Here is a 24,787-nt window from a genome sequence, read left to right on the forward strand (position 1 = left end):
GCACGAAAGGAAACAACGTACGTAAATTCTATCGGTGTCCAACTTTCAGCGAGGGAGGGGACATTCCGTCAAGCGGCCTTGCTGCTTTCGTTGACTCGAGATGTCGTCTCGAAGCACTCGGAGGTAGAACGTGGGTGCTGTCCGGACAGAGTTCGTTTGATCGACGAACTTGCCGATTGTCGCGAGCGACGGCCCTGAAGAAGCAGGCTTTCTGGCAGGCCGTCCGTCATCTTCCGCGTTTGAGCTTCGGCTCGCGAGCACGCGAATTTTCGTTCTTCGTCGGGCATTCCACAGTCACGACGCCGACAGTCGACACGACGCGACGCGACGATAGCAGTCACGCGAGAATCGTTCGTCGTTCGTCGTACACACGGCCGAACGGATGAACGGATGAACGGATGAACGTGGACGGAAGATGAGACGAGGGTAGGAGAGAGAAAGAGAGGGACGAGGTCGAAGATGGCATTGGAATTGCAAATATCCCTCTCCCACGTTTCTCTCATCTCTGTGATCTATCTTTTTGCTCCTCGTCCGGTCGCTCGGACTGACCCTTCAACGCGCATGCGACTCGTATCGCGAATGATCGCGGTCGGAACAATTACCGATACGAGTCGACCAAGTTATACGATGTTGCTTGCGTTGATCGATCGTAATATCGGATGACTTAATCTTGAAAACGTAGCCTCGGATGAAAAAATCCTATTCTACGTTTCGTTCTTGCGTTTTCCCGAATAATCGCCTCGTGGCCGCTGCTTCTATCGATTATTCGTTCGGACCTTGTATGTAGTTTCCAACGCGCGCTACAAAACGGTTTCTAAGGAAAATTCCTTTTTATTCGATGGTACCATAATCGCGTATACGATGATTATCCGTTCTTATCACAAAGAAAATGGTGAAAATCTTCTTTACGGAATATCTTTAGCGGATTAGCGATCTCCCTTGTCCCCGTCTCACGAGCAGAATCACGAGAGTCGTCAGCAAGAATCGAACGCAGATGCAAATCGAAACAACTCGGTATCGTTTGACGTGAATTATCGAAATTTCCGAATTTCCTCGCAGGAAGCATGCTTAGTTTAGTTTGACAAACGCGATCAAACGTTGGGAAACTTTGACTTCCAAACTACGAAACTCTCGTAATACTTTTAGACGAAACGTATCTTTCTTGCTAGTACTATGCGAAGACGTGAATTTATTTTTCGAAATATTCTTCCGGAATTTCAAATAGCTTCGAGCACGGGAAGAAAATTTCCAATGTTTGAGAAATAGTCGTGAAAAGTCGGTGAAATTATTTTCTCCTCGCCGAGATAGAAAAAGAGCATTAAGACGTTAAGAGAATGCTTTAATTAAAAACCGAATGAAATGAATGTAGCGCGTGTAGCAACGAATATTCCTTGGCACGCGAGAGATGTCCCACTCTAAATAGAACGAACCTCTTAGTTGAATCTTATTTCGTTACTGTAAACTTTATCGATACTTGCTTGATCCTTGTCGCGACACAGATCGCTCTATATCTCGAGCTAGCACCGTTTTATCCTAAATTTCTGCAGAATGCGTTTCTTACAGTTCGAGCATGTAACGATATCGACGTATAAACTCTTAGCGTCTACGGACGAGTCTTACGGTTTTTCTCTTAACGCTCGTTGTAAACGTACTCCTTCCCGTGGAGAGAAAACTTTCTTCCTGTCAGTCGTACTCGGAACGAGACGAACCGCGTAAAAGAGATTCGGAAGGTATGCGTACATTTGTATCCTTACAATCGTTATATAGAATATAGAAGAGGAACGGTAAAATTAGACACGCGATATTTCTTTTCTTCTTAGAAATTTCGGTTCTCGCTTCGTTCTCGCTTGCGTGTTTAAATTATATTAAGAGTTCGGAAAGAATACACTAGTTCTATAAAGCTGTTTAAAGATATTTATATAGAGATATTTAAAGAAACACGTGGACCTGTTCTTTTCTTATCCGCTGTACGTATTTACACGCATTATGACTTTTCGAACTATGTCTTTTTCAGCGTAGAATCCTGCATCCGTTCAATTTATTCACGAAACAAAGAATGCTCTTGATAATAGTATTAAAATTTAATCTTCCAACGTTCACGAACTACGATCTTCAATTTCAATTCTACAAAATCAAACAGACGCGAGTTACAGCGCGATCTAAGGAAATGGAAGAGGGGAGATTTTGCGCGATAAGCGACAGACAATGCGATTAGGTACGAAATACTGTACAATTATTGCTTTTATAACAGGTTCGGCAACAGAGTTGGAAAAGTGACGACTATACTGCCGAGGTCGGTAACTTCGTTAAGAGGTGAGCACCTCGACATCGTAGTTGTTGCTAACAAGTTTTAACACCGAGCAAAACTCGTCTGTGAGATTGAAATTGCAACGAGACTGTAGCCGAGGGAAACAGAGAGAGCTGGTCGATCGAAGATTTTTTCCAACGTCGACTAACTGGCTCTCGTTCGCTCTTCCATAATAATCGATATTCCGAGCAGACTAGATGGCTGTTAAAAAAAAATGTCCGAATTAAATACTCTTCGGTACGAACGTATACGATAGTATGTACGCGTGTTTTTATTTCTTATGCCAACGAAGAAGAAAATTAAGACACGAGTATCTTGATATTTAATCGTCTACATGCCTTTTAACGTTCCGTTAAATCTTTTGGCAATCTAGATTTTACGAACGTTGTGTCGTATCTCGTCGTGTTTCCTTAGAAAAGAAACGAAATGAAAACGATCGAAACTACTAAAAACTACTATCTGCTGCCGCTATTTTTACTTTCCGTCGTACAAGTACCTGTACGTTTCCGAAATTAGACAGCAATGCCCTTTACACTCTGCGAATGTTTGTGCGTTATTTGACAAACATCAGCGCGCAAACAAAAATGTAAACGCGTAACAGCATTAGCAGGCTGCTTATTCGAATACCGAACAACGTGCTAAAATTTGTTCCGATAGTGTTAATTAGAAATTATGCGTTTCGTGAGAAACGGACACTGCATAACGTATATATGTATGTGCTTCTGCTTTCCTTTTCCTTAACGTCATAGCCAGAAGGATTTGTCTTTCAAGAAAATATACCAACCTACCAAGTGCATGGATCGACGTCACTCTCGAATAGGCCATAGGAACTTTTTGTACTCTGACTGATGCTCTAACCACGACAAGACTGGTACGCAAACTCGCGTCGAAATAATCACGATGTTGACGCCATCGCGATTCTTTCGCGCGTTTTCGAAACGCTTCGAAACTCGATATCGCCTCGAAATTTATCGCAAGACATCGTGACACGAGTTATCAGCCGTTCGAGCATGCAGATCGAAACTCGGCGAAACGCGGAAGACGCCCAGTATCGAATTGGAAGGAAAAAGCGTGAGTAAGGTGACGAGAGCGAAGGTGGTGAGCGCAGAGTGCAGTTGCAGCTGGTTCGCCTCGAATTAGCCTAAAAGCTCGGGGCAACGGGCACGCGATAACACCGGGGAGCGCAGCTCGGTCTCGTATATCACCGAGAGATAAAGGGCTGGCCAGACAGCGACGAAAAGTATAGCGGTTTCGGCGACGACCTTCGGATAGCCGGTGTGTGCAGCTGCCGCGCACCACGATCGTTCAGTCTGTTCGCAAGACGGACAACGGAGAAATGTCGGTCGAACACTCGCCCCTCTTTATGCTACTGGTACGATCCGGTAAAGGGTCGTACGGTGAGGAGAACGAGCAACCCGAGTTGCCAGCGAAACGACTCTCGTAGATTTGGATGAATTTAGAATGGAACTGGCTGTATCGATAACGATATAGAATTTATTATTCAGGAAGTGCCTACGAATTATCGTTTTCGTTTTCCTACGAGGCTCGATCATCGTCGCTGGAAATATTTAGATAATCGAATTAAGAAACTTTGATTCGATAAAATGTCTAATGTTTTCGAATCGGAATAGAAGTGGAATCAGAGCGAGTGGAATTGTTCTCAGGTTTCTTTATACCTATCGAGTCCGGTAGTATATTCGATACGGTACTGTATCCGACCGAAACGTATAACCACCAATGGCGTAAATAAATATAAGTTCGAAAACTACCGCGGTTTAATATTTCTTTTCGAGATGGCCACTCCTTTCGGACGTTCCACGAGTAGAATACGACGCGATAAAAATAATTTTACCGCGAATTTCAAGGTGCAGGCGAATTAGGCGTTTTCATAAACATTAGGTTTACACGGACGTTCGTCGATCGTCCGCAGACGCAGAGTCACGCTGTAGCGGTGATGGTGGTTCGAGACAAATCATTTTCGAACAACCAATAAATTGGAATGAAATAAAAAAGATCGAAATTCGTGAGATAACCGAGTATGTGATAAATTAAAGTCACGTTATCGTTGTAACGTTACAACATCGTTTTCACAAAAACCGTAAGCGGATATGAAATTATGAAAGTTACGAACCGTGAACTTTTATACAAACTTCGCGTAACGACCATGACGCTTTTATCTATGTCGTAACTTAAATAAATCGTTGCTTCAAACAAGAGACAAGAAATTCATACGATAATTTACATATCGTACAGTGAAATATAGAAACAACGCAGAATCTCGTTCGCACATAGGTAAGTAGTAGGTAGGGTGAAATAAAGAAAAAGCAATTCTCCAAGTATTTATTTTTGAATTACTTGTTCAGACGTGTGCGGAAAAAGAAGAAATCTTTATGCGAGATTCATCGTGGACACAGGCAACAGTTTCATGGTCGTTTGGCAGAATTTAAGAGATAGAAGGTTCGACACAACCGACCGTGTTAATTAAGTTTTCCTTCAAAATTTTATATTTCTTTTCGGCCAACTCGTCTCTCGGAAAGAGCGATGGCACGCCCAAGTTAAAACGTATTCGCTATTTCCACGATTCTCGGTCTCGTGCCTCGGGTTAGTAAGTTTCCAACAAATACAGTCGATATTATTTTATGTAATCTGTTAGCCACTGGCGTTAATTAATTTCTCGATATTCGTTCGGCCGCTGATTCGAAACGTCGTAGTTTTGTAAGTTCGTGCTAAGCCAGGGTGGCTGTTGGATATTTCGCCGTTGCAGCTGTTGCAGCTGTTGCGCTTTGTAATTATTCGGCAGATAGGAGAATCGGTAAAAGAGAAAGTACAGTAAGACAGATCGTGGAAAATGGAGCTGGAATTTCTTCTCCGTTTCGTTGCAGGCCAGAGAGGAACATTTGCAATTAGTAAAGTTTGAAATAATTGTCCGGAGAGAAAGCAGTATTTTGTTGCAAGAAAAAGAAAGAATTTTCTTTCTTTCGTTTCTTATTTCTTCGCGTTGAGAATAAAACAATTACAATATTTTATTTACGGCAGATAATTGTGTTTTTTCATTTGCCGATGAAAAATGGCTCGGCTTTGTCTTTTTCTTCGAGCGTACGTAATTCTCTTGCTCTTTTCTTCGAACGGTTTAACGGCCATCGGACTCGAAAATATCGAATTTACCGCGTCTCTTTGAAATTCCTTTGTCTCTGTTTTATTTCATAAAACTTATTCTTTATGGCGACTGTTTCGGCTTACCAACGCCTTTATTTATAAAACTATATTTCTTACGATTTCGAACAAGCTGCGAAAACGTTGATTCCGACTTCTTCGTGCTTCTTCCGCTGGCAAAAGTACGCTCTGTGCAATTGGACCAAACCCAATTCGCGATGCACGATCTAAATCACGCATTGGTAATTAAAGCGGACAATTGCTTTTTACATCGATAAAAATTGCAAGACATCCTTGATCGTTCGTACGATCTTCGTCGCTTCTAAACACGTTGTAGATTGCATCGTACTCTGATCAGTCTGAATCGAAACGCGTAACACAGCTGTAAACGAAACGGGCGACTCCGCTATTGGGTGCATAAATTTAAACGCGTTTATCTCGAAAAGTAGTTTTTCTTTCAACTTTAGAAGTTTGAAACGAAAAACGTTACTGCGACTCAAGTCCCAAAGCATATACGTATATCGCTTCTGTTAGGCAAGCATCATAGTGATTTACGCCAGCCAATCGTTCAACGCGTATACAACTTTAGATATACCTTTGCTTGGTAAGTAAAGCCAAGAATTGGGATATTAAAACTTTGTTGCCACGGGTTTAAACCTCCGATATCTAAGTTAGCAATCCCTCGGAGAGAGCCGGCCCTGTTCATCCGTTCAAATTTCTATAAACGCACGAACGAATGAAAAATGAAAATCGGCAGGATACGTTAGAAGAGGAAAAGAAGAAGGAAGAAGACAGAGAGAAAAGAACAGAAAGGCCAATGCAACGTATTATCCCGTTAATCAACTGTCCGTGGTTCTCGTGACGAGGCGAGCGATTTAACGAGCCACGTCGTTATACACATGGCACAGCCGCGCACGCGTTCCACCAATAATCATGCCCGGGAATTATTCCTTCTCTCGCGTTCGTTCCGTCGCGGACTTCCGCCAACGTCTACTACCAATTATTATTAGTTCTCATTATCGCGACCACGAAAATTTTCCCGACAAGAATTATTTTTTACTCGGTCGGATCCGCGCAACACGCGCGCACGGCCGGCCACTCGATTTTTTTTTTCCATCCCTTGCCTTTAATAACCTATATTTTTTCCGGCGATAATGCGACGGAAAAATATGCTTGCAATTTATTTGTTGAAGCACGAGCGCCAAGTGGCGGGCAAATATAAGGGTACGAGGAAAAATGGACAAAGAAGATGAAGGAGGAGGAGGAGGAGGAGGAGAGGGATAAGGATGGAGTAAAGTATCCGTGGAAATATTACGTACTTGAGAAATTCATTAGTAATTATATATACGCGAGAAATATATAATTAGCATGTACGTGATAAACGGCGTGAAAAGATGTTTGAAACAGAGCTACTCGAAACTTTGAGATTTATCGGTAATCGTTACGTTGATCAGGCTTTTTTGCAGCCAGAAACGAGACTACGGGAGCAACGAATATTTTCTGAACCAATGATTTACGAATAACGATCGAAATGCGAGAAGTCGATTAACGCTATTAACGCATACTGAAATTAACGCATGAAGCAACACTGGACCTTTTATACTGGACGTATAAAACGCCATAGGGTCGAAACGTTCTTCGCAACGACGTAATAGAAACAGCGACGTTGCATAATAGGAAAAAACTTGCCAACAAATAGAATTATCGGTCGACCGAAGAATCCTGCATTAAAAAACCTATCCAAGAATGATATCGTAGGAGCAACTAATTGCCTGAAGATGTCACGAAATCGTTTAGATCGTTTAGATCGTTTAGAAAGACGATCGGAGCTTCGAATTTTGAATAAGATCGCGTTTCTTTGTCGCGAATGGTCGCACGTGGCTATTCACGCGTCGGTTTACGATATGTTTAAACGCGAAGACTTTGTGACGCGGAACGAAGTATTTGAATACCGGAAAAAAGTGGTTATCGAGTGGCGTGTGTGCGATATTTTAAATCGAATTAGAAAACATCGCAGTTTGAGTTGTTAATTAGGAGCGTTTCTGATTATGCTAACCAGCTGGTGTTGGTCACGTGGAACGATGATATTGTTTTGAAGAAGATCGTAGTGTCATTTGCACGTCAGATTTTGAGAGGAAGAAAAGCGTTTTAGGTACTGGAAAAAACTAGTTTTACGAAGGCCTTGTCACGAGACTACTTAGATCGCGTTAGAAACCTGCATAGTTTGATCTTCTGATTTCGAACGTGTACACTCGTGACACAGGTGACGACGCGAAGCAAAAAGGAACGTTTTTAAATAATTAGTAAGAATGTTCGGGAATGGAGTTATAGCTGGAATATAGAATTGTACGAATGCTATCGAAGATGTTTATTGCTCCAGTTTACAGATATACGACGTAAACAGACGATTACTCGTCGACAACGTCATATAGAAACAAGGATGACATCGTTTAATCACTGTTTCGATGAAAATTGCATATATTCGATGTTATTAATGTATTCGTTTCGTTCGAACACGTCTTTACGAACAAGGTAAGATAAAACCATTATATTTTTCTTACGTAGCACATGTTACAAAATAATTAAGTACAACAATGGAGATAATCTCTGTAGCGTTAGACAAAATTGCGTCTACGTGATAAACTTTATAGTACGTTTACAGCACGTTCGTTTAATTTCTTTTTCTACCGACAGCTGCTTGCGAGAAAGAAAGAATGTTCGTTGATCACGGTTCCACGCTTCGATCTGAAAGGCAGTGAATATACAAGCGAATTGCTTAACGTATCGTAATTAACGTATTATCATGATATACGTGTAAGTGGTAACAAAATATGCCAAATAAATAAACTAAGATGTTAAAAGACGTTGTTGGCATAATATACCATCATCGAGGCTTAACAGTTTTCATCGTTAAAAGCTTACGGTCCTCCTCTTTTCATATGCGATTCGATTCTACAAATCCACCGCGTATTACGTTTACATTATTACGATACATTTGATCGTTGTATAACGTATCTGTTCTAAGAATTAATTTTATCAATGTGCAAATTCTTACGTTTTCTATCTTGACGATAAAGGAATAAAAATTTAACAAAAATGGAAGAAGGTTAAAGCTAGAAATCCAATTAAAACGAAAGCATTATAAAAAAACCTAAAAACGGAAATGTTTTTTTTTTTTTTAATTTAAACGTAATTGCTACAAAGTTTAATGATACTTTTTTGGAACGTCGTTAACACGGTTTCGTCAGAGATATTAGATGTTCACGTTGATCGAAACAGCGAAAAGTAATTTTAAGTCAATATCGCGAGCCACCGATTAGATACGTGACAATAACTTCGATTAACGAAGCAATTCGAGCAGTCCCCGTCCAAATACGGGCTCGCTTTATGAACGTATATCCTTTTTCTAAAGCTATCGACGCGTACACCGCACGTGGGGTCAAGGTTTTTCAACGAGAGTTTTGCGGGAAAATCTGCCGCGCGTTCAAATTTCTTTGCAACACTTCCTTCGTAAACGTTACACGTAACCTGCAGTGGAGATTGTTTCCCCTACGAGGCAGGAGATTAAACCCGCTTGATAGAAAAATGACAAAAACGTTCGTCCTTTGGAACGAAGGTTGCGAGAATGTTGAATTTTACCGTATTAAATTCTAGTCGCAATTAGAAAAAAAAATTAAAAAAAGATTAGAGAAGATTAGAGAAAAAGCAACGCGGGTAACTTTTGTTTCAATATTGTATCGATTAGGAAGTAACGACCGTGAAAAATATGGTAATTATCTGCAAAAGATATTTACGAAATATATTAGAGAATAATGGAGAGTATCCGACGAAGCACTGATATATTAGTTACATTGTTTATTATAATAGGAATCGCGTATTATACGATTAATCTATACGTGCATATATCGTATATATAAGAATTTACGCTTTCCAGTATCCGAAGGATTTTCCAACGATGCTTGTATTATTTAACTCGAACAACGATATAACGAGTCAGCTTTAACGTCCTCTCCTTCTCTTTCTTTCTCATTTCCGGAATAGAAATAAATAAGAGTACGCGCTGGTACAAATTTTCCCTAAATATGTTTTTACTCCAACACATGCATAAAGCGCAGAAATGAGCGGAGCAATTAATGAATTTTTCGTTAAACGGAGAACGCGTTTAACCTCTTAAACGAGAAATTATGCGAAGCGAGAGGTACGCGCATAGCCGACCCGTACACCCGTTCCATTTTTTTTCTTCTTTCGTATTTTGCTCGCGAAACAGTTACCTTGGATGCTCTAAGAAGGAAGGAGCATGCTTGGCAGTTGTACGTACCACTTACTCGTAATGCCGCTCTATTTTATAGGACCCCGACTTTCTTGTCATTTTTCTGTGACGAGGAAAGAAAAAGAGAGAAGATACAGAATCTTGGAGTTAAATTAAAAAATGCAAGTGACATTTTTATTCTTCCGATTGCCTCTAAAACCCAAATGTATTTCTTTGTTCGCGTCTATCGTTACACAGGATGTCTATAAATTTTTGCCATTCGAGATAGCTGTCAAGCGATAAACGATACGAAAAGGTATAAGAACGGTGTTTTATTGTTTTTTATGTAGATGGCGACGATGCGAGTAAAAATATTCGAGCTTACTTGGAGGTCGTTGCATCGTTTAAGTAGGGTCGCCATATTTTTGTCGAAGCGTAAATCACACGATGAAGGAGCAACAAAATACGGATTGAAAATGCTACTTTTCAATCACATTGAATCGATACAAGGTTGCGACAAAGAAGAGAGGATGAAACTGTCGATGAAACGGACAAGTTTGAACTTCTACGTGGTTACCTATTTTTCGTATTTTTATTCTCTATATACCATGTTGCTATATACACTCGGCTAGAAAATCAAAGGATAAGAAAATTTTCGTCAAAAATCGTTAATTTCTAAACTGTTATAGCTTGGTAGAGAAAAATCACACGACAATCCACTCGGGGTCGTTTTGACGGGCAAAGTTTCTACATTCGCTTCGCCAGTTTGATCTCGCTCGAAGATGTTTTTACACTAGCTAGCAAGCGGGCCGGTAAAGCGAACGTTGCTTTCTTTCGCGAACACTTTATAGAATCGAACGATTCCACCTTCGCCGTGTTTGAGCAATTTTTTCTCGCGACTCTAATCACCGTGAATTAAAAATCGAAAACTCTGGTCCGTGATAATTCTTCAGGGCTTGTTTCGAACGCGGAGATGCGCGCCAACATCAACCTAAAGTACACCACCAGTTAGACAACGAAAAGTTGCACGGTTAAAAACTTGCCTTTCCTATGTATACGTTCGGCATGTATAATCGATGTATGTAACTAATGCGAGCGCGCGAAACATACGCTTCTGGTTCTGTAAAATTTTGGACAAAGAAAGTCATCTTTATCTCGCTGGATACGAATTACGCACTACGCTTACAAAAAGCATGCTTGAAGAAAGTCGATTCAGTGAGGCGAAATTTCGTGATTCTCTAACTTTGCTATTTAATACATATGCTTCGATTTTTACTTAACAAATTAAATTCCGTTTGTCGTTATAACGCAGAAATACACGAAACGGACGATATTTTCTTGCAACGATACTTATCGCTGAAAGTTTATAACGTAGGTTGTACGTAATGAGATGCAGCTGCATCTGGAAAATTTTCCATCGAATGTTCGATAACGTATACAGTAGTCGGAGTCTGGTAAAATTCGCACCGCGCCCATCGTACAAGCACAAGTGCCATATGGATAATTTCGCGTATAACTTGAAACAGCGCATTATCGCCGCGTGTATCGTATAGCGCGAAATATCTAGCGCGTGATTCCGATCAATTGCCATTTTTTCACAATTTCTTTTACGCGTTATCCGACAAAGCTTCAAAAAGAAATAAAGCGAAAATTTATATTTAAGGCTATACGTTATATTATTTAACGATTTATTCCATAAGATTTTATTCCGTAAATTATTACCCTAAATAATTATTTATTCCGTAATAAAGCTTTCGATGACGATAGGTATAGTTTTGTGACGTTCTTGACCAAATGGTCGTCACTCTTTCGCCGATGAGTTGAGTTTAAGTTGGTCTAGATAAAAATATTTCCTACCGTAGACCGATTCTAAATTCAATTGAATCTTTTTGCCAATATCTTGGAAATTAAAATGCGGTACGTATGAGGAGAAGTTTTTCGGAACATTGAACTTGACAACGTATTTCAGGATCATCGAAATCGACGAAATCGTTCCTATTCCGAACAACTTGATCGGTTTAACAAACTCTTAACAGGGTAATAAAATTATACGCCAAGTCATACCAGCAGATTTTGGCAGCTCTCGGTCCTCGCAAAATGTTTCACTGAAACGGTTTACGACTTGTTACTGGTGCTAAATACACGTAAGACATATGAGAAAGAAATTAAAGTAACGCGAGAAAATTGTTAATTGCAATTTTTACGCGATCATCGATACATGTTTCGAACGTTGAACCACCATTGCCGTTTCAATACATGTTCGTCTGGTTGACAAAACAAGAAAAACCGGACGAATTTCATTGTTAGGTATAGTTAGATATGGTATTATATTGGACCTAAGACTCGACAGACCATCCAAAGTACGTATAAATCCATCATACGAGTATAATTCCAGCTATTTCGTCATTTTTCTATGTATGTCAACAATGAGTGCATTTAGAAAAAGCGTACGATGAGGTTTTGCGTTAGCAAGTTCGAAGGACAATTATCGTTCACCGATTCGCAACGACCGTTTCACACGACGCTGTGCTTGTAATACCGAATAAAGAAGAGATTCGTGACGGAGAGAATCTCGGTTACATTTGTCACAAATGTTATCCCTCCCTTCTTTCGTCAATGCGTCTCGAGTTCTCTTCTTCCTGTGAGTTACGTCGAAACCACGATAATGACGACTAATTGACACTGACGAAGGCTATTCGCGGACCAAGTCGAGAATCGTACAAAATCTCTGTGACGCGTTCCTTCGAAGCGTTCTTTTTACGCATTTGTTCTGTTGAAAAAGATGATTTTCCATGAATTTTATCAAGAGTATGTGAAAAATATGAATTATATTCGCATATTATGTATTCAATTATACAGACGCGTTATACCGTGGACAGGATGGAAAAATGTAACTGTAAAAACCAGCGCAACGTGATTCTACCTACACGCTTTCGGATCCGCGGAGATTTGTAAAAACAGTAGCTTGAAATTCATGGTCGAATCTTTCTCCATTCCATCGTATTCTACTTGCCGCGAGGATAAAATGTGCGAAAGGTGTGCGTGTCGACCGTTCTCTTGGAAAAGAACGATAAAGTTTCAATAATTTGGTGGTACGGCGCGGTGGCGCTCGACCGCCGCGTACTCGCTCGACGAACATCAAATTTCTGCGTTATTTCGTTCGTCGCATCTCACGCAGAAAACAAATTTTTATGTATCAACCGCTAGATTATCTCGTTTCCCTTGCTATCGCGTACAATGGTTTTGCGTTGTGTGCATCGTTAAACGCCGTTGCAAAAAAAAAAAAGAAAAAGAAAACAAAGAAACAACGCTATAAATTATGCAAGTCTGCAAGGCAAAAGATTGATAAATCTACGAAAGCTCTTTCTTCGAGTTCGTTTCAGCTTTATTAGGCATCCGTTCGTTAAACTCGGCCGTTGCGATGAAAATGCAAATACAGACCATTAATTTTAATTTTCGGATAATCTTCTACGCACTTTCATTGAGATATACGCTGCAACGGAGGCGAGGCTGTAACGAATAATCATCTCGCGAAATGCACCGCTAATGCTTCTGAATTTCGATCGACGAAATTAACAATTTGTGCGAAAAGTCATCGCTTTGCGCCACACTTACTATTCGTACGTAAGCAAATATTAATAGATTGTTAGATAATTTACGGGATTCTACGACAAATTTGATCGAATAACGAATAAAAGATATAAATACAGTTGGATATGCGGTATATGTTTCATCGTCCGATCCTTAACGATCATCAAAAATTACTTTTAAGAAGTACCGTAAACTCTGTATCTCGGAAATTCTAACGTAACGATAGAAAAAGTTGGCGGCGAATCGCAACGATGCAACATAGGAAAAGATCGTCGAACCGCGTTAAAGCCTGTCATTATATTTCTTGCTATCCGTGATCCTAGGCTACCTTCGTACGCAATTCCAATATTACGAGACGAAGTGCAGATACCGTCGAAAAACATCGATTTGTACGAGATCGTTCGCGTCGCTGACGTTGCAGCTGATAACGTGTTTCGAATTAAAGCGCGCGACACCCGTCGTTTGCAAATCGGTTGGCATGATTATAAACTTTAAATAGATCAGAGATAAATCATTGATTTGGTTGGCATGCCAATACACGTATCGACGCCTTGTACACGCACATGTATTTACGAACGATAATGGCTGGACGCGTTATTTCGTTTATCCTTCGTATTTATTCGCCGTATATTTTCGTTTACGCGACGATTACACGACGTACTAACGGTGATTTTTCGCGCTTTCGTCGGTTTTTACCTTCCGTTGCGAAATCCCATTCGATAAATATTATGACGTAACGTTATATTTGGTGTTCATTGTGTTTTATTAACACACACACACACACACATGGCGAATATTGTTTTCTTAATTTGGGAATCACGCCTTTTCTTTTAGTCGTGTCTTTCTTTAATTATCTACGGAAGACGAAGAGTTGTAAATCCGTTCGACTAATTGACGTGGCGAGGCATCGGTGATCAGTCGATCAGGTATTTTTACCACGAAAGGTGACTTACTATCGGGAACACGGTCAGAAAATACGAGAAAATATTATAATCGTTCTTATTAAATTCTAATTATGTATTCTAAATTGATTGAAATTTTAGTAGATATATCAAAGTACGATTTCACATACTTGCCAGAAGCATTTGTACAATGATTTTGTACATTTGCTTGTGAAAGTCAAAATTTATGCATCGCAATACGGTTATTTAACATACATACGGTATGAAAAAGAAGGCCATGGTAAATGACGTAGGTTTTAGTTTGATACGCGATCAAAAACTTAAAGGTACCACGTACCTTACCCTCGACTTAAACCATCGATCCAAAGCATCGAATGCACGTACAGCCAACTCGACTACATTCGAGATTTCGCAGTTCTTGCCATCTCCTTGCTAGCGATGGACGCTGAACACGCCGAATTTGAACAGTTAATGAAATTAACGAAGAATTGGCCGATTTTTTTATCTCGAGTTCATCCTTGGAAAAATAAAGGGGACGGCGAATAGGAAAATTATGCGGAAATATGGAGAAAGTCCCTATCGAACAAATTCACTTGGCACACAATTTACGGAAACTAGACGTTGATTACGAACTCGACGTTCTCGCGTAGTTCGCTTTCATCGAAACTAATTATTAAAATCGAAGCTCGATAATTGAAGTCGATGATCGTCGATTGAAACCGAAAGACCACTAATTGCTGATCGAAGCTCTGTAGCACTTGCCCAAAGTTCGTTGGAACTTCGTTTAATTTGTAATCGATCGATAAACTAATTGTAAGATCGCAAACTATTTGAATGTAATTTTAATTCTATCTCGGTCTCGTTTAAATTTTCAGTTGATTAAAAATCATAACGATTAGCACAAGTATTTTAACGAGCCTATCGCCAATATCAATGGATAAAATTAAGAAACGTAATAAAAATTAAGACAGCATTTAGACGCGATTACTTATCAGAAAATGACTGACTCCTATTACGATCGTCTAAAATTAATTATTCTTTCGCTAATCACAGAAGTTTCGTCTTCCTCCTGCGGTTACAAGCATACCGCGACATAGAAACAATTAAAACGAGCCATCGATCGATTTTAATTGAAAAATATCTAATAAAATACATTGCTATCGTCAAATTAAACGTATGCGTGCGCGTGTTTAGATATTTTTAAAAATAGCCTTCGGTTGTTCGATGCCAGCATATATGGCTCTCAAGCTAGGTCCAAGCTGGTTGTTTCGCAACGATAAGACCGATCTCGTTTTCTTCTATGCGGACGCAACTGAATCCGCACCTGTAATAAATGATACAAGTAGAAACGCGTTGTTACGTGTAAAATTTACGTTATAACAGCGTAGACGCGGCTTTGGGCTGTGCGCGCACTAGCGACAAAAGCATCGCTTTGACGTTTATATATGGCGTTAGTAGAAGAAGAAGAAATTGAACTTTCGATCGATGAGAGGCAGAGGGAGGGAGATAGATAGATAGATATAGAGAGAGAGAGAACAAAAAATAAAGTGATCCTGCAGTCGCGTCGTCAAATACGCGCACGTCCATATAAACGAATGACCTTTTTGTAAGCGACAAATTGTCGCTGGTGCACGGAAGCTTGCTATCATTAACGCTTAAATTAAATCCGAATGTCGAAATATCTTATATTAGGAAGCTGTTATTTATTCAGCTCTATGTTTCTCGCTAGAGCCATGATGTACATGTTCTTTTCGTCGTACGTAGAAGGATGATCATTTTACTATGAAAAGAAGAAAAGTTAATCTCCATCTATCGTTATTCGATTTCCATTTTATTTTCCATATACGCGTCCCGTTGATTGTCGTTCGAAAGCTGATCGTCGCGCAGCGATCAATCACGCGGAATCGCGATTTTTTCAGTTCGTGCGAATTATTGATAGCGTATGCGAATGGTACAGCTGCGGGTTCGGAAACATTTTATCAAGCGCCAGAAAAAAGCCAATACCACGATCGTGGATTAAAACTTGCCGACCAGCTCGCTCTATTTGATTCGGATGCGAATTTTTACTTACAGAAATGATTGCCTTTTAAAGCTGATAACGACACTTTTTTTTCATTCCCTCGCCGGCTAGCGGTCGACGAATTTTATATTACCAATTCTTTCGTCTCCGATCTTTTGTACGATTTCTTAATTTCTACTTAGATGATCTCGCAGAGAAGCTACCGGTTATTCGATTTCGACGAGTTTAAAATGTATCGCGGACAGTTGTTAGTCGGCTTAGTTTTTAGCTTAGCTGTTTAGGATTTAAGATCGCCCAACCCTCGTTTATACATGTATGTATAGGATACACGCTATAAACGGAAGATAAGGTGACATATCTCGGAGGTCAAGGCCGACCGCTGGTTACACGTACAGTCGCTGGTTACATGTGGTGTCGAAGATGGTAAATTTTATAACATATTTTAAAACCATCGAAATCGGAGAGGAGTTGCAGCTTCTCTGCAGTTTCACGAAAATAAGTGTCGATAAATCTTTATCGTTTCTCGACTTGTATACATGTAACGTTAGCAGCAACCTCTCGTAATTCCGAGATACGTGCTTCTCTTTCGCTTCTAATCCATTTGCCAACAATCGCACAGTTCTTCTAACTGAAATTTTATATAAAAAAAAAATATTAATTTTTTCGTTATTTTTGTTTACTGTTTCCTCCCTATCTCTCGTTTCATTTCTGTTTTTGACACGAAGCAAATGGGAAGTAGAATTAATAAAGATACGCGCATTAATACAGAATCGTACAGGTAGTCCTCGAAACGAAGCACAAAATATTAGATAGAATTGGATGTTTTTTTGGATCGATCGTTGGCACGCGGATGAGAGTCGCTACCAGAGTGAAATCTTTTTTCTCGTTACCTTCGTATAGCAGAATAAACAACGTACCGGAATAAAATGATCTCAATGATTTTTTAACGTGTTATCGGAGGCATGATTTCTGCCTATGCATCTGCAATGAATTCTGGCTATAATCGCGTCGGTATTGGTAGCCGGCCGCCTCACGCTGGCCGAATAAAATAACATTTAGCCGAAATCTAATTCTTATCTTTTGTTCATAGTTTATATAAGTTTGGGGTTAGTTGTCGTTTTATCCGGTTGCCGTGAGACTATCGGAAACCAATACCGACCCATACGTTGCCATAAACGCGCAATTATAGGCACGATTTACTGTAACGGTGTCGATAGACTTTTTGTTCGAGTATCTTGGAACTATGGACGTCCGTGGCCACTATATGTATGGGAGAAACTAGTTGAACTTTACGACGTATTCAAAAATCATGGAAATCGGAGAGGACGTGGCGTTGTTACAGTTTCACCAAAGTGTTTACGATTGGAAAAGTATTTTAAGGCAAAGTACTTTCTTTTAATCCTTTGCGGATGAGTACCGTGATATCAGAGTAATATCATTTTTGTATCATTTTAGTTTCCATGCTCTTTGCGAACGAAAATAATTCCCTAATCCTCGTCATTATCGGTATAACGTATTACGTAACGTAAGGTGTAACGATACATAGTTCTTAGCAATTTCTCGTTCGATTCTGACTCAAAGAAACTTTAATCCATCTGGTTTATGCGTTATACGTGATATTACTTTGAACTGCGTACATACAAAATTAACGGTGGATCGAGAAAAAGACTCGTTCTATAAATATTACTTCGCGTAGATTTTTATTCGTCTCGTATTATCTGCACGTTACAAGCACCTAAATGCTCTGAATAACCTATTATCCCTATAATTAATCTTGACGATCCCTTGCAGAGTAATCAAGCCCAGTGTCTACTGTCGCTGTACGATGTACCGACCTATTTATCCCGAAGCAAACTTAATTGATAATTTCTATATAATTTTCACGACAAGGCCTAAATATCTTTATTCGCGGATAAAATATTTTTCTCTTCGTCGTAGAAGAATAAAATCGTCTTATCGTCTTTTTGAATTATCTGTGTATTTTTTCTTTATATATGTATAATTCATCGTTAATGCTATTCCATATGATACATGTACTTACAATAAATCATGTAAAAAACGGGAAGGATATTTTATCGAGTTTCTTTGCCTCGAACAACTCGACGAATGAGTTGAATTTACATTTTCAAAATGGAGCAGAAAATAGATCGATTTGAGAGAGTTATTTTAGAAAAGAGAAAGAGGAAAGGGAGCGCGAAAGCAAGATTTCTCTCAAGAATCAGAATTTTCATTTAAATATTTTTCGCGATTCTTTTCAAGATATAGAACGCATATTCTCAAATACATAGTTGAGAGTCTTTTCAAGTTTATTCAACCAGATAGCAATTTTTCGTTTTACCGTTACACGAGTGCGCCCCACCCTTCCCTTTCGCCCCTGTCACGAGCAAAATGCGGTTATAGCAAAAATACAAGCTATTGCGTGAAATAACATTTCAGTCATCCGTGCTAGGTGAAATACTTCTGCTCGAGACGCAGATATCGCGAATTTGAACGCGATCAAAATCGAAATACTTCGCATCGCTGACTCCGTGTCGTGCAGATGTAGATTCTGGAATTTTTAATTCTCGTTCACCTGCGACATTACGGTCACAAACCGCACTTTGTATCGAAACATTGGCAACTTTTGCGCGATTTTGTATGTTCGTGCAAAATATTAAGCAAGAAACTGAACGAATACGCCCGCTGTTATCGAGTCGAAACATATGAAATGTATTTGTAAATAAAACTTTAAGTACGTGCAGGTTCCTTATGATTGAAATATCATACTCGATTAACATAATTTCCAACAACTATATAATTTTATTACTCTCTGTTTATCTCGATCTTTTTATGTTTCGATGAAATATTTATAGTAGGATAATTAGTGCCATTGCAACAGCATTAAGTTTGTACTTATCGCGAACTATGAGCATTCAAATTTCTTCTTCGTTGTTATTTATCGCTATAATGATTCGTGATCGCAGGCATCTTCTTGAAAGATGGCAAGAGTATTAAATCACGTTTTATACGATTATAGATATATTTGTATTTTTATCTCGGAAAATACGATCTTGAGAAAAATTTGTTCGTAATATTTTCCCTCTTCCGTAATATTTATCCCTTCGAAGCAAATATCTTTTTGCTTCAATATCTTTTCCTACCGAAAACAACCGAGACATTCGGAGCGATCAAGTTACGTCGTTCATCCTGTATAGGAAAATGTTATTCAGCAAGTTCATTTGACAGCATATATCAAGCTGATCGTTTCAAGTCGATGCTTCTGCCTGGCGCTGAACGCGATCAGCTAGAGTACGGTTTCCGTCGTTCTAGCATCCAGCGTCTAGCACGGTTTTTGCCGCGGTAAATATAACCAATTATCAACGAATACGTCAAGTATTTTGGAACTCTCCATTTTACAAGAATTCTCAGTGTACATATAAAGTGTACAAAAATTGTTTCCATTCCCAGTATTATTAACGTTAATCGTAACTAATGAGATCCGCGTCAACGGATATCCGATCAAATTAGAGGGTGAAAGTCCACCATAAAACCAAAATAACGAAGCTTTTGGTAAACCAAATGCACCGGAACGCCTTTCCGTCCGTGTTATTGTCATTACGTATACATGTTATTAACCGCACCGGTTATCGTCTGATTTGATTTTGCGATTTGAAAACGGCGACAAAACACACCGTTCTCGCTGTGGAAATAATTCATGTAGCGAGTCTGATAATCCGACAACTACATATTTGATTGAACTCTATGAAGGTTCTACGTGACATAGGATTTAATACGCAAATTTCGAACTTTTTAGTTTCGAATTAATTTTTCTAGAAATTAGCATTAAAAGCATATACAAGCGACCGGCTTCTCCTCAAAAATTAATTTTTTGGAAACTAAATTTTCCGTCGAAAATAACATTGTCACGCACACTTTGAACGAACGAACGGTTAGACGAGTAACTTGAAACGTTATTAAGAAAGTTATTTCTTGGTAATACAATAATTTGAAAATACATCTTGTATTTTCGGACAACTTTCTTCGAGGTATAAATACTTGGTAGTAACTGCCGGTGCACAACGTAATATTGATTTTACGACAGTCTAGGTCTGAGAGTAATTTATTTACAGAATTCTACTAGCTTTCAGCTAGTTCGTCTTATCAAGGGAGCATTGCACGAAGTTAAGGAGGCAATTGTTTGAAAGCTGTCGTCTCAACTTCGGCATTTGACACTGTATTAAAAGTTTGTTACGAAAAATGGCACCAGATGTAACTTTGCAATATCTATTTCTTTTCTCTTTTCTCTTTTCTCTTTTCTCTGCGATAATAATAATAACACGCAATGCAAGGGAAGAAAGTCTCTCAAAAAGTTTCTTACTAATAAAAGTGAAACGATAACGACGAAAACGCTAACGCGAGTAGACTCAAAATAGATTTATCGTTTCTCCGATTCAGCATCTTTGAGAACTTTAGTTTTAAGCTGTTGTTGAAAATAAGCGGTACGACATTTATACATTATACATCCTATTTTATCGTTGTTATTTCAATGCTTTGGTATCAAATACTATCGTGATAAATAAACGAAGATTATTATTTGCGCGTTTCTTCGTGTATACACACCGTTGTAGGACAATCCTGGCCATCGATTTCAGCTGTTCATTTTTCCGAATGTTCATCTGTGCGGTTGCGAACAAAACCGCGCGCAATTCCCGCAACCCCAAATCCTCCCTGCCTGTATGCGCGGTAAACGTCGCTTAATATTCGATTCGATACGAATGGCGATTATCGGTATCGGACGAGATATATCTGCAACGCGTTTAACGAGCCATTCGCGGCTACGCGAAGCCGTTCCGCGAGCCTACTACTCTTAGGATCTACCTTTCACCTTAAACGTTAGACATCGTTCAACGTCGTTAAAAATATGATTTATATACGATCACCTATCTTTATATGTATAAGCATAGAATTAACAGAGATATTTCAACGATATTTAGACAATTCGATTTTTCTTCTTACTTTTCATCTCTTACCTTTCAAACTTCTCTCTCTCTCTCTCTCCCTTATTTCATCGATCGATGTTGACAAGCGTGGCAATCGGCGGCATAGGCACACGTGTAAGTTGACGACGTACACGCCCGACGTAAAACCACAGAATGTATTAAATATTGGCAACTTCTATCCGAAACGATTCGCTTGGCCTTTTATCGGAAAGAACAATTAATGATTCAGCGATACGATCGATAACTAAGTTAACGTTAACAGTTTCAATGTCACGAATCCAACTTAACTTGAAATTCACTTTGCTCGACGAACGACATGCGATAAACGGTCTGTTTCCTTACAATCTACTCAGTCTTATTAATTATTACGGATTAGGACACGTGTCGCCGATTTCGAGCTTGAAATATAACTTTTCTCTATGCATATAATCGCCGTTCGGTTTTAATTTTCAAGATATACAGTAATTTATGTTTAATACATCGTACACGGCGCCTGCAAATTTTTGCCCTTTCAGATAACCGAAATGCAAACGATCGACGATAAGAATATCTTTTATATTAATATCAACGACCTAAATAAGAAATTTTTCAGGATCATTCGAAAGTTGTATATTTGGCATTTTTTAAACATGTTTCGACATGTTTGGGATACCGTATGTTCGTTTCCATACGATGAAAGAGCAAAGAAATACGAGTTTGAAACGCTACTCGAATCAGAAACACCGCGATAGAGAAGATATCGTTGAAACGATAGACGATGAACAAGTCTTAGTTTTACTTTGTTTATAGAGTGCATATGTAAATATATGCAAAATTACCATTTTTGCTTACTAAATACCTCTTAATAATGTTTTTTACATAGGCGCACGAAAAATTATCCGAAGGTGTCAAGTTTTTCGTGTAATCTGGCATTAACAATACCATAGCAATTCGAATGTAATTGTAACGATGTTATCGCAACTGATCGTCGACCGTTGCAACAGACTATTACAGAATATTGCCAGATACGTGTTCTTGTAATATCGCGATAATGTAAAAAATATTCTTATTTATTTATATTAAAAACGATTATCATCGATGAGTGAAATTTATATCGATCTATATAAGAATATGGCCGCTACAAGGTGGTCGTCCACGTGAGAATATAATGATAATGTAATACCAACGTAAGACGTGAAAACAGGAATTCTTTGCAAATACGTATCTCGGAAACTAAAGTCGAGTGACTACTAAATCTATAGGGAAAAGTTACTCGAGATATCGATGTTAGAAATATATTTCAAGATCGTCAAGATCGGTGAAGTCCGACCTCGCTGTTCCATACGATTACCGAAAAAAAACGATGCTTTTCATCCTGATAAGAGAAACAGGAATTAACGCGTTTAAAACCTGCAAATTTCCATGCATTTATGCGAAACTTGAAGATGCAAAAGTACATACAGAAAATATGCGGTAAAATATTCAGAATGCTTGTTATAATTTTTAATAAGTGAAACTTCCATCCAAGTCCTATCTTTTTCTGTTGTGTTCATAAAAATGTAAATTTGCGTAGATACTCGCGATCTAGTAATAGTAGCAAAGGAACGAAATAGCGATGGTAATGCTAGTGTTCAGTCGCGCTTATCAGTCACTTGTTATATTTATATATTATATTTGCTGTAATTTAATTTAATAAAGCAATCGAATTTAATAGAGGTTTTGAATCTTTTTAGCTTGTCTTAACGGTTGAGTAGAAATACAAAATGCGTTATAAGTAAACAACACCTAGTACTCACTGTTCCGCCGTCCAAACGAAGACCATAACCTCCCTTTTGTTTGACTGCCGGAGACGCGTACAATGGATCCAAGGTTAGCGCGATTTCCGACAAATTCACCGAGAGGTACAGATAAAACTGAGAGCCAAGAAACGTAACGCATTATTTCGATCTCGTAGGAATCGGTAAACCGGCTTTCAAAGCAGAGAATGACGGAACGCGTCCGTCATACTAGCTCGATTTACACTAACGTTGTTTTCACACTATGTAAAGTTCCGACCCATCGCGTCTATCGATTCACATGTCTAATGAAATATTTCTACGCGTTAACAACTATCGGACGCGAAACAAACGGTAGCTACGGCCAAATCGTTCGCTTCCGATCTAAAATTCCACTTAACCGTTTTTCGTGTCTTTCTTAAACGTAAGTGACTTTTAAAAATACAGTCTTCGCGAGAGAACCGCGTTCCTAATACGGACATACTATCTATCTTTACGAATTTCTGATTATAGAATAGTCATCGTGTGTACAGGGTTATCCGCTTAACTCGGAACACGCGCTCGCCAGGCATTGAGAGTGGCGCGTATGCACGCTTACTACTACAAACTAAAATCATATCGTGTCGCGCGCTATCTATGAGCTGATGCTAGAAGGATAATTAGGCGAGAACACAGAGCGGCTTGATCCAAGTCGTCGAATTTGACGTTTGCTTTAAATTTGAATTTAAATTTGACGCCGGAATAAGGAGAAAACGATCGCTGTGCTCTATAATCTGTTATTAATCTGTTATTAATCTATACCTGACTTATACGATGAACGAGCCTCGAGTTTTCGCCCGATGATGCGCGCGCTCCCGAAGCTGCGAAGCCACGCTTTCTTTTTTTTCTTCTTAATAACTGGATATTGGATAATCCTGTAATAATAAAGTGTAATTACAATGTAATTTTCTATCGTTTTTTTTTTTTTTTTTTTTTTTATCTAAAATCTTACTTAATTCCCTTTCTCCGTTTCATCCGGTAATTTCCATCTTTGACATACGTGTCGATTTAAGATCACTTTCTAGAAATGTTGGATCGCTTCGTTGTGAATACGGGAGCTGTCGAATGTAAGAATAAGGAAGGGGGAAAGCAACGCGTACGAGACACCTCGGGAAATTCGTATCGAGACAGACCAATCGAAAAGAATAGAAATTATTTTAACCGTCGTAGTGCGGTGCATAGATCGTTTGCGTTAGAGCGATAAAAAGCCGAACGTATGTCGAAACGACGGACATAATATCGGTATTTGATATAATCGTAGAATTTTCTTGTCGAACAAACTTATATAATAATATAGGAGTCACCGCCTTTCGAGCGTACAGCCGTGTTCTTTCCTTACCATTGAAACACAAAATCACTAAAGCACTTTTTAAAAACATTAGATTCTGGTTTCCATCGACAGGAGATATCGATCGTCGAAGCGGCCGCCAGATTAGCTACTCTTACGAATTGGCTGTCTAAATCGTTCCAACAAACGCGAGATAGCGCGGTTCCTATCGTCTTACCATTAACTCCACTGTCGCGGAGCAACTCCCAAAGAAGCAGATAAAACTGTCGAGAAGTTGGTATTCCATTGAATTTATCGCTGTATTCGGTGGCCTCGAGTCGAAGAAACGAGCGACCCCTCCCTTCTTGGCTGTGGCATTCATCCGCTCGTAAGGACACTCGATCGATGTCCCAATTCAACAGGTGCAGGAACGCCGAAGATGCGGGTCGTACTAAGCGAATTTCCGGAAATCGCGCCACCGCCGCTGTTAACCGTTGCGGCGGGGTCAATAAAATTCGCGGCAAT

The 24,787-nt window shown here is 39.2% G+C and overlaps 1 protein-coding gene across 1 annotated transcript in view; it reads right to left on the bottom strand.

Moving 5' to 3' along the window:
- The window catches only part of LOC132910829 (sodium/hydrogen exchanger 9B2), a 103,016-nt gene extending 79,727 nt beyond the window's left edge, over window positions 1-23,289 (bottom strand). Inside the window, exon 1 of the mRNA XM_060966910.1 lies at window positions 22,978-23,289. Within this exon, the coding sequence (XP_060822893.1) occupies window positions 22,978-23,003 (26 nt within the window). The 5' untranslated portion in view covers window positions 23,004-23,289. The remainder of the gene's footprint in view (window positions 1-22,977) is intronic.
- Between the last annotated feature and the right edge of the window lie 1,498 nt (window positions 23,290-24,787).

This window comes from Bombus pascuorum, chromosome 9 (assembly GCF_905332965.1).
Source record: "Bombus pascuorum chromosome 9, iyBomPasc1.1, whole genome shotgun sequence".
Lineage (NCBI taxonomy): Eukaryota > Metazoa > Arthropoda > Insecta > Hymenoptera > Apidae > Bombus > Bombus pascuorum.